We start from the raw sequence: 13969 nt of genomic DNA, 5'->3' as shown, positions 1-13969 counted from the left end.
GTCTTTGTCAGACCTGTGGGTTGAGGATGAGGCCGAATATGTCTGCGAGGCATCAAACCATTTTGGCAAGATCCAAAGCCAAGCCAGCATCACTGTGACAGGACTGGGTAAGTCCGAGATTCAATATGAAATATGTTCATACTGTAACTTTTGTTTTATGTCATTCATTGTTTCCGGAGAATAATGACTATAATCAAAAAGAACACCAACAAAATGAATGCCACAATTGTTCATGTGTCGCTTTCATGCGCTACTTCATTAGTGCTCCAACACATGTACCTTGTTAACAAGTGTTTCCGTTTGGCTGTGTGAAAACATTCTATATGTAGGTCACAGGTCAAAAAGTACATTCACACGTATAAACACAAACACAGGCATAAGAAAACCTGAGCATCCGAGTTTTTTCTTTTCTTTTTTTTTACCAAAATGATTGGACATCAGTGGCCACAATCTGTGTGTGGGGGGGGTTGTATTGCCAAGGACTCATCTTCTGTCCACACCCTTTTGTATATCTAAATTTCACAGATGACATCATTGCTGTTAATGTGATCATATACAATCTCCAAATAGATCAAGCGTGTTGTAAACTATGTCATGTAAACGATGTGTTGTGATGTGTGAGTAAACTGAAGCGAAATAGTTTTCTAAAGCGGTATGGTACAAAATTCCTCCTGACAATTGCAAATGTTTGATGTGCAACTGCAAGAACGTTTGGTTGAGGTCATTGCTCCCAAAGGAGCCCGGACTGCTCATTAAAGCCAAAAGTTCACAAACTGTGCTTTGTCCAAAAAAATGCACTGTGATTTTTAAAGGTTGTGTTTGGCAAAAGTATGGAACATTTGATTAGAAAACTGTTTATCTATTGTTGTGACTAAAATGAAGATCAGATTTTGTGACTAATTTATCCCGAAATCTCGGTAATTCTAGCCAGTTCACAAAGTGTTCCTTGCAACTACGTATGATTACAAACAAAGGGTGAGTGTCCAAAGTAGATGTGGAAAATGCACATGTTTATATTGCATTGTGTTTACAGCAACTAATCGTTGATGGTTTTTAGAGGTGTTGGTCTCACCATGTGATGCGTGCCAAAATGCTTCACTAATGAACGGAATAAACATTTTTTATGAGCAAGGGCTTTAACGTATGAATGTCATCTGCAGCGCCGCCTGTCATTGCAATGAGCCCAAGTGTGATCAGTGTGATCAAGGACCAGCAGGTGACTTTACCCTGCGTTCTATTGGCTGGCAATCCCCTGCCTGAGAGACAATGGCTCCATAACTACGGCTTTGTGAGTACAACATAACCTCGATAAATAGAAGTTCAACAGAAGTTTAATTTAAGATGCCGTTTTTCAGGTGACTTCAGATGAGTACGTGAGCATGCGGAGGGATGGCAGTCTGCACATTGAGCGAGTTCAGCTCAACGATGCCGGCGACTACACTTGCTTGGCTGAGAGCCTCGTTGGGGCCACCAACCACACCACCACTGTCAACGTCCACGGTAGATAGACAAGATAAAAAAAACAACGACACAAATATGTATTTTCTATATTGCATTGTTTTGAGGCTCATTTATGTTGGTTGGCCTGTGAGTGTAGAAAAATAAAACAGGTTGCCTTTATGGCATAGCAACAAGCTGAAGAGAACAGGAAAATGCATTAGCTTGGCCAATAGTATGTCTTGAGTGAAGGAAAGACATTCTCCAGATGCTTCTGAGATGCAAGACAACCCGGTAATGTTCAAATAGTTCATCCACCACATTTTTGCAATGACTTTCCAACTTTGTCTTGGCTTTTAGTGATTCCATCCATTCAGCATGGCCCTCAAGTCTTCAGCACTATCGAGGGGACGCCCATCGCTCTGCCCTGCCGTGCCAGTGGGATACCGACGCCTCAGATCACCTGGTCCAAGGTCTGTAGATCATGTTATTATGACATATTCAAGTTAGAGTTGTGCTCAACAAAATAAGGCAAAGGAATACATCCAGTATGAATTCTAATATGACTTTGCTGGGCTGTGTACACACTCAGTCACATGAAATCATTTCCAAAACATGAATCCACAAGCAGAAGCATTTTATGACACATCATTTCCCAATTGGAATCACATGTCACGCAGGCACACCTCTTAGGGAGTAATACCATTTCCTTGTTATATGTGATGAGCTTTGTCTAGGTTACACTCATATGCTTTTGGATATTGTGTGTGTTGAATATCTCAAGCCACGATTGAAGAATTCCAGGGGTTGTTTAGTGTCACATGCCTGGAAATCAAGTTACATTGTAAATGGACTCTGGAATTTCAATATTCCGTGCGTGTCTGTGTGAGGCCACATGTTTGTCCTCCATGTGTTTGCGCCATTAAACTACCTGTGTGAACTGGCTCGTACAGTCGGCGCCACAATGACCTTTGCTTTTATGCGTTGGGTTAGATGCTACTGCCTAACTACTAATAACATATAATGCTTTGTGTTTTGCCGCTTCCATTCACCCTTTGCGATCTGTTTTGAAGGGCGGGGAGCTTATTAACTTGGGTGGTCCAGCCTTCTCCTTGGACTCTGACGGCAGCTTGCTCATTGCCTCACCCTCTGGAAATGAGACGGGAGAGTTCCTCTGCACAGCTGCCAATGCTGCTGGTCACACCTCAAGAAAAGTTCAGCTTACCGTTTATGGTAATGCATATGCAAAATGAGATTTCTTACATTTTGGGAAACCCCACAATGATATGTTTTAAATCATTTTTTTAAATGTCTTCTTGGAATGGCTCTTGTGAGCTATATATGTAACTATAGAATCACAGATTTTTTTCTTTTTTTTTTCAATGCGTGTACATCTCTGGAGAGTTTTTTTACATTTTTAAAAAAAGGGATGAAGAACCAATTGTGAGAATTAGCATTATTTGATTTCTTGAAACCTTTTCCCATTTATCCTTTGCATTTCCAGTTCGCCCGAGGTCCAATGCTGCTGGTGCCAGAGGCTCCTCTGACCCAACAAGGATGTCGGTGATTGAGGGCAAGGATGCAATTTTACCCTGTGAAGTCCAGAGTGTCCCTCCACCCTCCATTAGCTGGGCCAAGGAGAGGCAGCTCATCTCTCCTTACTCCCCGAGGTCAAACACTCATTTTGGAAAATATTTCAACAGTCCCAAACCTCTGTGTCTATTGGGACAGACTAGGATAGAAACTATGAATTGTCACTGCCATTCAACTGCACTAGCTTTTCATATTTATTCTATGTGTTTCTTCCAGGCACCATCAGCTCTCCTCAGGGTCACTGAAAATCTTCGAGACCAAATTGTCAGACAGTGGCCTCTATGTATGTCTTGCCTCCAACATTGCTGGCAACCTAACTCAATCCATAGAATTGAGTGTTCTGGGTAAGTTTGCATGAACATTCAACTACAGTACGAGCAAATAAAGCATATTATATCGTGAACCTCTCCCCATCAGTGCCCCCGAGTATCCAGGCGGGTCCCAAGGTCATGAAAGTCCAGATGGGTCATCTTGTGGAGCTTCTGTGCATAGCCCAAGGTGTCCCGAAGCCCGCCCTTTCCTGGACAAAAGATGGCCGGACATATCCTATGTCACCTGATGGCACTCTCACTTTGGACCCAGTGGGCCTGGACGATGAAGGAACTTACACGTGTACAGCAGTCAACATTGCAGGCAGCGATGAAGCTCAAATTCAACTACTAATCCAAGGTTGCTTTCAAATATTCTGAGGATGTTGCTTTTCAAACTGTATTCATTATTGTTTGGTAATTCCATTTTCAAGGCCATCTCACACTCTGCTCATGTCGTAAGGGTCGCTCACTGATTCATTCTTTTGTATTTTCAGTTCCCCCTGTGGTTGATATCTTGGAGCCCCCATTCAATAGCCCCTTACAGGAGAGAGTTGCAAACCAACAAATTGCCTTCCCCTGCCCAGCCAAAGGTACATCACTCATCATTTACTGATCATCCGTTTTGCTAAATATTTTTTTTGTTGCCGCAGGCCTTCCCAAGCCAGTGATTCGATGGCTACGTAACGGCCAGGAGCTGACCGGCAACGAGCCCGGCGTGTCTATCCTGGAGGATGGCACTCTATTGATTCTCGCATCTTTATCACCGCTGGACGACGGAGAGTATGTCTGCACTGCTGCTAATGATGCCGGCTCGACAGAGAAGAAGTACCAGCTCAAAGTCAATGGTGACGATTCATGTTCACTATACTACTAAAACTGCATCTCTCCTATTGTAATCAAATCAATTGCTTTTCAGTTCCCCCAACATTTCGAGACAGTGACGCTTCAGGAAACCTTTCTGTCGTTCAGAGCCAGCCCACCAGTTTGGTTTGTGATATAACAGGAAGCCCCACCCCAGTTATCACTTGGTACAAAGATGGAATTCTCGTAAGTTAACTCAACCTGAACAAACTCATCTGTTATATTTCAAGAGTATGTCTTGGTTTTTACTGGAAACAGACTTTTATGAGCATTCCATCAGTATGGTCTGAGATGTTGGAAAATGTCTTTTTTGAATCATCCTAATGTTGTTTAATAGGTAGAAGCCAGTAACAGTATCCAGATTGTGGATAAGGGGAAAATCCTAAAACTACTGAAGGCTGCCACAGCAGAAGCGGGCAGCTACACCTGTAAAGCCATCAACATTGCTGGCAGCACAGAAAAAGACTTCTTTCTCAATGTATTGGGTGAGTCCAAAGAGAAAGGAGAAGAAATCTTGCCTTGTGAATTCCTGTGTGGAGTTTTTGTCTCACTCCACCTACTTCAACTTTGTGTTCTTATAAATGGTTGTCCATCCGAAGGTGTCAGTCCATGTGATTGTCCCGGACAGGATTTATTATACACGATGGGAGGAACGGCTGATTCATTAACCACATTCCCTCTGTGCCACAGTCCCGCCCAGCATTGCAGGGTCCGACTCTCCTCAAGATCTGTCTGGCACTCTCAAACAAGAGATCAGATTGGAGTGCAAGGTGAAAGGCGTGCCCTTTCCCACAATCCAGTGGTACAAGGACAGAAAGTTAGTACCCAAGAATATTAGAAAGTCCTTCTTCAATCAGTCCCTTTCACTTATTCTCTGTCATGTTTCCAGGGTTGTTTTTCTTGGGGATCCAAACTTGGAGGTCCTCGACCATGGTCAAGTTTTAAGAATTAAGAGTGCCCGTCTTGGAGACCAGGCGAGGTATCAATGTAGTGTCATGAACACGGCTGGGAAACAGTCCAAGGACTTCAATCTCAAAGTGTATGGTAAAGGCAATCTCTTTTTATCAGATGGCAGGACAACATTTCAGGAATGTTACTCAACAGCAGAGGAATGAGACACTAAAAAGTCAAATGTCATTTTGTGTGTTCCAAGTTCCCCCATCTATCCGAGGCGGTAACCAAACAACAGAAGTTAGCGCCCTGCTGGACACAGTAGTTACGCTTGAGTGCGAAGCGCGGGGAGTCCCACTCCCCGTCGTCACCTGGTACCGAAAAGGAGAGGCCGTCCTGTCGAGCCGCCAGTCGCAGTACGTGGAGCAGGGTCGTTACCTGAAGATCCCTCGGGCGCAGGCATCAGATGCCGGCCGGTACACCTGCAAGGTGACCAACGTGGCCGGGACTGCTGAAAAGAGCTTTGAGCTTGATGTCTACTGTAAGATATCAATATTTCTTATGCTGAGTTACTTCAACTGTTGACTAAGCCTATTTTGAGTGAGATTTAAAGTCATTTTACACTTTGGTTTGGTGAGGCTGAAGTGGAAATATAATATCAGGTCATCTGAGTTGTTTTCTGTAGTCTCTCATTTTTCGTCCTCCACCCGCAGTGCCTCCTTCCATAGCAGGGGGACAGAGTGGATCATCTGAAAGAAAGGTGGTCCTCAGTACGCCTCTCATCTTGGAGTGTGACGCTGGTGGCTACCCTCCCCCTTCCCTTACCTGGCTGAGAGACGGAGTTCCAGTCCAGCATGGAGACAATGTCCGAGTCCTCGACCAAGGGAGGAAAATAGAAATCCTGTCAGCCACGGTGTCGGACTCGGGACGCTACGTTTGCGTGGCAACGAGCATCGCCGGGGAGACGGAAGTCACGTATGACGTCATAGTTTTGGGTACGCACAAATTCCAAATTGCCATTCCAAATAGCAGAGTATTTGTAACTATCTATAAAATGATTCTTTGCCTTAGTGCCGCCCATAATTGATGGAGGAGATGAGATGACTGACAGCACTGTCATAATACACAACCCTCTGGAGCTGGAGTGCCACGCCACCGGGACACCGGCACCTACCATAACGTAAGATTTAGTTTGACCTCAGAATGAAGAAAGTCAATTTGACGTTGGCCATCCTCAGGTGGTATAAAGACGGGCAAGTCGTCAGACCTGGAGACGGGCTGCGACTTGCGGCCAGTGGATGGCGACTGATCATCCCCCGCGCTCAGGTCTCCGACACGGGTCGCTTTCAATGTGTGGCCTCCAATGAAGGAGGAGACCACGAGAAGGACTTCAATGTGCTTGTGCAAGGTAAGAGTAGAAAGAAAGATTTTTAGTAGCTGTTGTGCATATGTATTGTAATGCAAAAATGTCCTCTCTAAATGCAAGCTGCGGGAAATGTTTGGGTGAATATTTCTATTTTCTGCCACTTTGCCTATTCTCCTGTTCTGCAAAATAGACAATGAGTCTACCCTCTGAACTATTCCAGTTCCTCCATCCATTCGTTCCACTGGCACCACTGAGCGTGCGGTCGTCCTACACAAAGCAATCAATTTGGAGTGCATCTCCAGTGGCATCCCCGCGCCCACTCTTACCTGGCTTAAAGATGGCCGACCCGTCGATACATCACAGGAGCACTTTAAGGTGGCTTGATTGATTATTTGAGTGCAACAAAGAGTCATTGACCCACAAAAATCCCCTTTAACAGGAAGTGAATGAGACGTGTTTGTTGTGTTTCTGTGCATGGCTTTTGCACAACAGCTGGAGTCAGCAGGCAGAGTGCTGAAGATCACAGGGGCAAGACAAGAAGATTCTGGGAAATACACCTGCCTGGCCACCAACGCTGCGGGCGAAGCTCAAAAAAGCCTACGGCTCAGTGTCCATGGTAACGAAACAATACCACATCTTGTTTCCTCTTGTTTCATCTGATACATTGAGCTTCTGTAAAACTCTTGTGTGTGTTTGGCAGTGCCGCCCACCATCTCAGCCTCTGGGGAAATCATCAACCAGACCATCTTGTCAGGCTTCTCTACTGAGCTCGAGTGCAAGGCCACAGGCAGTCCGTTACCTGGTGAGACTCACAAACGTCTTCCTGTCTTCTTCACCAGTTCAAAGGAAGACTCTCAAGTGACCCGCGCTTTTCCGTGAACGTATTAGCAGAAAATTGATCTCAGATGACTCCCTACAGGCGACTTGATTCCCACCGCCATTCTTTCCATGCACCGTAGCGTGCACTGTGCTGATAAGCAGGCACATTCCAGCATAATTGAAGACTTTTCCTGGGATGTGTTTGTAGTTTGGATCTAATGTTGCATTCCAGATCGACCAGGGTTTGCCAAATGAGAAAATGTAAAAATATCGGGTTTCGCGTTCGATTCGATTCGGCTTTTGAAAACAAGATGCCAGAAGTTTTTGGCTCGAACTAAACTAGAACTCAAATATTGAAATTGCAAAACAGGCATGCACCCTTTCATACAAGAAATATTGTTGATGCAAAATATCATCAGCACCTGACATTGACACAAGCTCTTTGGTGTCCTAGCGATAACGTGGTACAAAGACGGCCGACCTCTGACAAGCACAGCCGGGGTGACTCTGCTGAAACGTGGCCAAGTGTTGGAGATCGAAAGAGCTCAGCTATCCGACGCAGGGCTGTACAGATGTGTAGCAGTCAACTTGGCTGGAGTTGCAGAGACATCCCACAGCTTGCAGGTGTTTGGTCAGTGTCTTTTATTTTCTTTGCCAGTTACAACAGATGTTTTTTTTATCCTTTGTCTGCATCAGTAAGAATGTCAAGACTGCCGTTGTGGCTTTGTGCAGTAAATCAAATCAAAGCATTTTTCTCCCATTTCTTTTGTAGTGCCTCCAGTCATCTCTAGCCGAGGTGGCACAGTGACAGTCGTCGTGAACGAGGCCGGCAGACTGGAATGCGAGGCGACTGGCGTGCCCTTACCGAGTCTCACCTGGCTCAAAGATGGAAGCCCAGTGACGAGTGTATCTCATGGAATACAGGTTATTTTTGCATATCATCTTGTGATAAATTGAATAATATTATTATTATCCCCGCATAAGAGTTGGTTACTGTGGCTGTCCCTCAGGTGTTGTCCGGTGGCAAGGTGCTGTCTCTGAGCAGTGCACAGGTGAGTGACATGGGCCGCTATACCTGTGTCGCTGTCAACGCTGGAGGAGAGCAACAGCGAGATTACGATCTGAGGGTTTATGGTGAGGCCATCGTACCTTTTGTTACTTTTGAACAGTGCCCATCAAAGTTTGGCCCATGTGGTGGCGTCTAAGAATCTTTATTCATTTTCTCATTTAGGATTTGACAATAACCTGATCTGATCTTTTTTTGTGCCATAAAATGTGCAAAGTAGTAAAAAAAATGATTGATGATGATAAATGTGTTGGCAAGCCGAGAGCAGCAGGCAGCGTGTTCCATTGTTCCTTTTCCAAGCTTCCATTCTTTGTTTTACTGACAAATTCAGACTGCACTTTGTCTTCCAGCAGACAGACAGATCACACCGGTGGCGTATCACGGGGGTCTTGAAATGCACGGAAGTGCGGCCAGATCAAGCTTAGCTTTTCAATAAACATTGTCAGCTTCCTGCAGGGAGCCGAACATGATGGCGTATACAAGCGCAATCGAAACGGATGTCACTTTGGCGCCCAGTTTACAGGCAGGCAGGGAATCACAAAGTCTCCCCCATGTCTGTTTAAACAGGCACTGGATGTATGCACAATGCAAACATCCACACAGTGTGCGTTTCCTCTGAAAGATCAAGACCAAATAAAGGCAGATTTGCTGCGGTAATTGCTACCATGCTTCAGCAGCTTCCTGACTTGCTCTCTCTCTGTCATACAGAATACAGAGGAAATTGCCTTGCAGTCATTTTATCAATCAGGACACGTTTAAACAAACAAGCAGAGGCTCTTGTGAAAAGAAGTCATGAATGTAGACAAGTACCAGTGCAGTTGTAGATGCATTTAAGGTTATTTAATTTAGTTGCCCCAGCCCCCTATGACCTGGAATATGTATGATGATTATAGTGAAGGCGTATAGTCAAACGGCTGCCCTGACCGAAAATACGCAAATGTTAGTTGAATGACGTTATTGCTGCTGCCGGCTTAGCCCGAGACATAAAGCAGATGCCCAAATTGGACAATCAGGTATCACGTTAGATCATGGCCTCAGATAAATAAATACTCGTGTAGGTCTCCACGGGCTACTTAACAGCTGTCTATATTAATGTGAGATATTTTCTGTCTTCATCATCATTATCTTTATTTGAGCACAATGTTAGTACTTAATGATCTAATCTCCTGTATTGTGAATTTTGTTTCTAAATATCCATATCTTCCCCAGTGCCGCCCAACATCAAGGGGGAGGAGATGAACGCCACCGTGATGCTCGGCAGTCCTGTGGAGCTGCACTGCCTGAGCGATGCCATTCCCCCACCCACGCTGTCGTGGCGCAAAGATGGCCGCCCGCTGTTTAGAAAACCTGGTCTGGCTCTCTCAGAGGATAGGAGTTTGCTCAAGGTTCAATCAACCTCTTCATTATTAAATAAGTGACCCTTTGGATTTGTGTTGGTATTGAGCTGATTCTTCTGCTAGGTTGACAGTGCTCAGGTGCAGGACTCAGGCCGCTATACCTGTGAAGCCACCAACATTGCTGGCAAGACAGAGAAGAACTATAATGTGAATGTGTGGGGTGAGTTCTGCTTTGTATCCGTAATGTTTTGGAAATCATTAAAAAAAAAAATCTCCCATTCCAAGCAAAGATCTTTAGAAGCCAATGCAATTGATTTATCTCCACGACAGTTTCTCCAAGTATTCGAGGCTCACAAGAGGTGTCACCGCTCACAGTGGTTGAAGGAAATCTCATCACACTGGTGTGCGAATCCAGTGGCATACCACCTCCCAGTCTAAGCTGGAGGAAGAATGGTAAATACAACTGCTATATGCTTTTACTCTCCTAAAAGTCATGTGATTTTCACCTTTTCCTGCGCACCAGGTGTGGTGCTCCAGTCTGATGAGCGGCTCAGGGTTTTATCAGGAGGTCGTCAGCTGCAGATTTCCAATGCAGAGAAGGCGGACGCAGCGAACTACGTCTGTACGGCTTCCAGTGCGGCTGGCAGCACATCCAAGGAGTACAGCCTGCAGGTTTACGGTTCGTACGCTCCGAGGCATCCATTTATCAGCTTCAGTCGAGTCAAATTCATGTGTTGCAAACTGCGTCTGTAGTCTATCTAACTCGTTCACTGCCAGCCCAGTTAAAATCTTTGAAGTCTATAACCGTCAATGGCACTGAATGATTTAAATAATGGTTGAAATAAATATTAAAAGATTTAATTTTGTACTGCCGAGAAACACGCATATTGCTCAAATCAACTTATATGCTCTTCTCACTTTAGTCCGCCCTTCCATCAGACACGGCGAGGGTGACGCCGATGCCGTGGTTGTGACAAAAGGAGGCAACGTGACGTTACAGTGCGCGGCGGATGGCCTGCCACGGCCGGCGCTCACCTGGCTGAAAGACGGACGCCCCGTCACAGGGCTGCGTGGCGCTAAGCTTCTGAATGAGGGAAGGCTGCTTCAGATTCAAGATGCTAAGATTTCAGACACGGGACGCTACACGTGCATCGCCGTTAATGTGGCAGGGCAGGCCGACAGCAAGCACGACATCAGCGTGCACGGTAGGAAGTAGGAACCCGGAGTCTAATTGCACTCTTTGTTTGAGTTGACCTTTTTCCTGCTTTTTCCAGTCCCGCCAACTATCGTGGGCCAGGTTCAGTTCCCAGAAAATGTCAGCGTTGTGGTGAAGAACCCTGTGGCTCTGAGCTGCGAGGCCTCCGGCATTCCTCTTCCTACCATCGCTTGGCTGAAGGATGGTCGACCCATCAGAGGGAGCAGTTCTGTTCGTGTTCTTTCAGGTCAACTTCTTACATTTTATGCTGAATAAACATTGCAAAATAATGATAACAAAATTGAATACGTCTAGGAGGGCGTAGCCTGCGTCTAATGCATGCAGCCATCGAGGATGGCGGGAGGTACACCTGCATCGCATCCAACAGCGCTGGAGAAGAAAAGAAACATTTTGACCTAAACATCCTTGGTAAATGAATAGGCCTTCTAATTGGTTACTGAAGACATTGATGACCTTTTTATGCATTTCTACCTCATCGCAACCAGTTCCACCAAGTATCGTGGAAGAAGGAAGTGTCACGGACACCAAAGTGAAGGAAAGGCACAACGTTACGCTGACCTGTGAGGCCTCTGGTATATATATCTTTTGTCCTACCAGTCCTGGAACGTTTTTGCAACACCAAGCTTTGTAAAATACTCAAGTCTGTTTTTTGTGTGTGTTTTTTAGGAAACCCAATTCCAGAAATAACATGGCTAAAGGATGGAAAACGATTACTGCCTGACAGACGCCACCATGTCATGTCTCATGGGCGTTACCTCGTAATTTCCGGCGTGCAAGTGGCTGACACCGGCAGATACAGCTGCCTCGCGTCGAACAACGCAGGAGATCGCAGTCGCCATTTCAACCTCAATGTCCTGGGTACGTACATACATACGCAGGATGAATTCAAATTGTTCCATTATTTGACTGTCTTGTATTCTCTTCAGTTTCTCCCACCATTGCCGGGTCAGGACCGGACGGTTCGGCCGAAGAGGTGACGGTAACCTTGAGTAGCCCCACCTCACTGGTGTGTGAAGTTCAGTCGTTCCCTCCTGCACTGATCACCTGGCTCAAAGATGGCCTTTCATTTGAGTCGGGTCCTAATGCCAGAGTTCTTCCAGGTTATATTAATCGAATCTCTATATTCTATATTATAGAATATAAATTTGATGTCAGTAATGTATCATTGAAACGGATTGATACCTTTTTGTTTCGCCTTCCCCAGGTGGGCGAACCCTGCAGATTCTTAACGCAAAAGAAGAGGATGCTGGACGTTATACTTGTGTTGCCACGAATGAGGCTGGAGAGACACTCAAGCTGTTTGATGTCAAAGTATACGGTGAGTTCACGTTGTGTGTCATCCACTAAAGCAGTCTCACACCTCCGCATTCAAATACCCATAATGCTGGTTTCACCCCAGTTCCCCCGCAAATCGATAAAAACGATATCCCGGGTGATGGACTAGCGCCTAAAGAAGTCAAGATCAAGGTCAATGGCACGCTGACGTTGGAGTGCGCAGCGCAGGCCTTTCCTAGCCCAGCATTGCAGTGGTACATGGACGGAAAGGTACACCATCTCTTTTTCACTTGTTTGCTTTTATATCTGTCAATGAAACTGGCTTTCCTCTCGCTGATGCTTGTTCATCTTCTTCATAGATTCTGCGGGCAGATGAGCACGTGTCCATTACAGCTAACGGTCGGATTGTTCAGATCAGACATGCTCAGGTGTCCCACACTGGCCGTTACACTTGCATAGCCACTAATGTAGCTGGAGAGGACGAGAAGGACTTTGATGTAAATATACAAGGTGAACTGGGTTGACTGATGATGATGATCATGTGCCTGAGACCAACAGTGAATTTGATGGGGTTGATATCATTGCTGTATTTTGTTTTTTTCATCATCATGAGATTCTTCTTCTACGCATCTCTTTGAAAATATCTGCAGTTCATGATGTTTTTGTTCCTCATCTTTTTTCTCAGTTCCTCCCAGTTTCACCAGAACTGGTGATCCACTGTCCCCGTCAGATTTTGGGGTGGATGCCCGTGATGTGATTCTCAACAATCCAATCTCTCTATATTGTGAGACCAATGCCGTACCGCCGCCAACTCTCACCTGGTACAAAAATGGCCAGGCCCTGAACTCCAATGACAACATTTTGATCATGCCAGGTAAGAGAGCAGATGGAAAGATCCAGCGAGTGCGTGCTAACATGTCCGTGCTTTCCTGTCAGGAGGAAGAGTGTTACAAATCCCCAGGACTCAGGCGGAGGACTCGGGCAGGTACACATGTGTGGCTGTCAATGAAGCAGGAGAAGATTCGATTCAGTATGACGTTCGAGTATTATGTGAGTGTGGTCTTGGACTCAACTTAATATTTTGAAACCTCTGCTTCACTGCGCTGTATTTGTGTGTTCCATCAGTGCCCCCCACGCTACGAGGGGTACACAACGATTTACCTGACGAGGTGACGGTCTTGGTCAATAAAACAAGCTTGTTGGAATGCCATGCGGATGGCAACCCCGCCCCAAAGATCACCTGGTTGAAGGACAACCAGCCAATCAGCTCGGATGGACCTCATAAAATTCTGTCCAATGGCAGAACACTTCAGGTGAATGTTACTGATCTAATTTTAAGATAATCGAGTACGATGTCATCGAATGAATGCTTACCAAGCGTGCCTTCTCTGTCAGTTGTTGGCAGCTCAAGTGTCTGACACTGGACGCTACGTGTGTGTGGCTGACAACGTGGCTGGAAGTGTTGAGAAATCCTTCAATCTTAATGTCCACGGTAAGGCATAAAAAACATCATATAGATTTGTTGAGTTTTCTTCTACAACTTTATGTCCGTATCTCTCTTCTTCCAGTGCCTCCTACTATTTTAGGCCTAAAACAAGAGAATGTGACAGTGGTGGTGAACAACTTTGTGTTCCTGTCATGCGAAGCCGTGGGTTTCCCCCCTCCTACCTTGACTTGGTTAAATGACAGGGGGCCACTTCAGGCCAACGCCAATGCACTCATCATGCCGGGTATGTTATAATCATTATCACGTGGACGGAGAATGGGTTAGTTTAGCAGCTTCATTTGTGCCCGCAG

The 13969-nt window shown here is 45.5% G+C and overlaps 1 protein-coding gene across 11 annotated transcripts in view; it reads left to right on the top strand.

Moving 5' to 3' along the window:
- Positions 1 to 13969, top strand: part of hmcn1 (hemicentin 1) — a 50707-nt gene that overhangs the window by 22783 nt on the left and 13955 nt on the right. For all 11 annotated transcript variants that reach the window (XM_088393290.1, XM_088393286.1, XM_088393285.1 and 8 more), the window contains 42 exons: positions 12 to 107; positions 1161 to 1288; positions 1356 to 1500; positions 1798 to 1910; positions 2511 to 2670; positions 2942 to 3107; positions 3247 to 3374; positions 3448 to 3699; positions 3836 to 3931; positions 3992 to 4186; positions 4258 to 4388; positions 4540 to 4687; positions 4893 to 5019; positions 5092 to 5246; positions 5356 to 5634; positions 5807 to 6088; positions 6165 to 6273; positions 6332 to 6501; positions 6680 to 6834; positions 6952 to 7075; positions 7160 to 7261; positions 7733 to 7909; positions 8051 to 8202; positions 8289 to 8412; positions 9554 to 9729; positions 9805 to 9901; positions 10012 to 10134; positions 10205 to 10360; positions 10605 to 10886; positions 10956 to 11123; positions 11192 to 11305; positions 11383 to 11469; positions 11564 to 11755; positions 11824 to 11997; positions 12102 to 12215; positions 12297 to 12442; positions 12532 to 12682; positions 12858 to 13046; positions 13109 to 13222; positions 13298 to 13485; positions 13568 to 13664; positions 13741 to 13902. In XM_088393290.1, the coding sequence (XP_088249416.1) occupies positions 12 to 107; positions 1161 to 1288; positions 1356 to 1500; positions 1798 to 1910; positions 2511 to 2670; positions 2942 to 3107; positions 3247 to 3374; positions 3448 to 3699; positions 3836 to 3931; positions 3992 to 4186; positions 4258 to 4388; positions 4540 to 4687; positions 4893 to 5019; positions 5092 to 5246; positions 5356 to 5634; positions 5807 to 6088; positions 6165 to 6273; positions 6332 to 6501; positions 6680 to 6834; positions 6952 to 7075; positions 7160 to 7261; positions 7733 to 7909; positions 8051 to 8202; positions 8289 to 8412; positions 9554 to 9729; positions 9805 to 9901; positions 10012 to 10134; positions 10205 to 10360; positions 10605 to 10886; positions 10956 to 11123; positions 11192 to 11305; positions 11383 to 11469; positions 11564 to 11755; positions 11824 to 11997; positions 12102 to 12215; positions 12297 to 12442; positions 12532 to 12682; positions 12858 to 13046; positions 13109 to 13222; positions 13298 to 13485; positions 13568 to 13664; positions 13741 to 13902 (6444 nt within the window). The remainder of the gene's footprint in view (positions 1 to 11; positions 108 to 1160; positions 1289 to 1355; positions 1501 to 1797; positions 1911 to 2510; positions 2671 to 2941; positions 3108 to 3246; positions 3375 to 3447; positions 3700 to 3835; positions 3932 to 3991; positions 4187 to 4257; positions 4389 to 4539; positions 4688 to 4892; positions 5020 to 5091; positions 5247 to 5355; positions 5635 to 5806; positions 6089 to 6164; positions 6274 to 6331; positions 6502 to 6679; positions 6835 to 6951; positions 7076 to 7159; positions 7262 to 7732; positions 7910 to 8050; positions 8203 to 8288; positions 8413 to 9553; positions 9730 to 9804; positions 9902 to 10011; positions 10135 to 10204; positions 10361 to 10604; positions 10887 to 10955; positions 11124 to 11191; positions 11306 to 11382; positions 11470 to 11563; positions 11756 to 11823; positions 11998 to 12101; positions 12216 to 12296; positions 12443 to 12531; positions 12683 to 12857; positions 13047 to 13108; positions 13223 to 13297; positions 13486 to 13567; positions 13665 to 13740; positions 13903 to 13969) is intronic.

Source organism: Syngnathus floridae, chromosome 13 (assembly GCF_059516105.1).
Source record: "Syngnathus floridae isolate MCC-2025c chromosome 13, RoL_Sflo_1.0, whole genome shotgun sequence".
Lineage (NCBI taxonomy): Eukaryota > Metazoa > Chordata > Actinopteri > Syngnathiformes > Syngnathidae > Syngnathus > Syngnathus floridae.
This window is presented reverse-complemented; position numbering and strand designations above follow the sequence as displayed.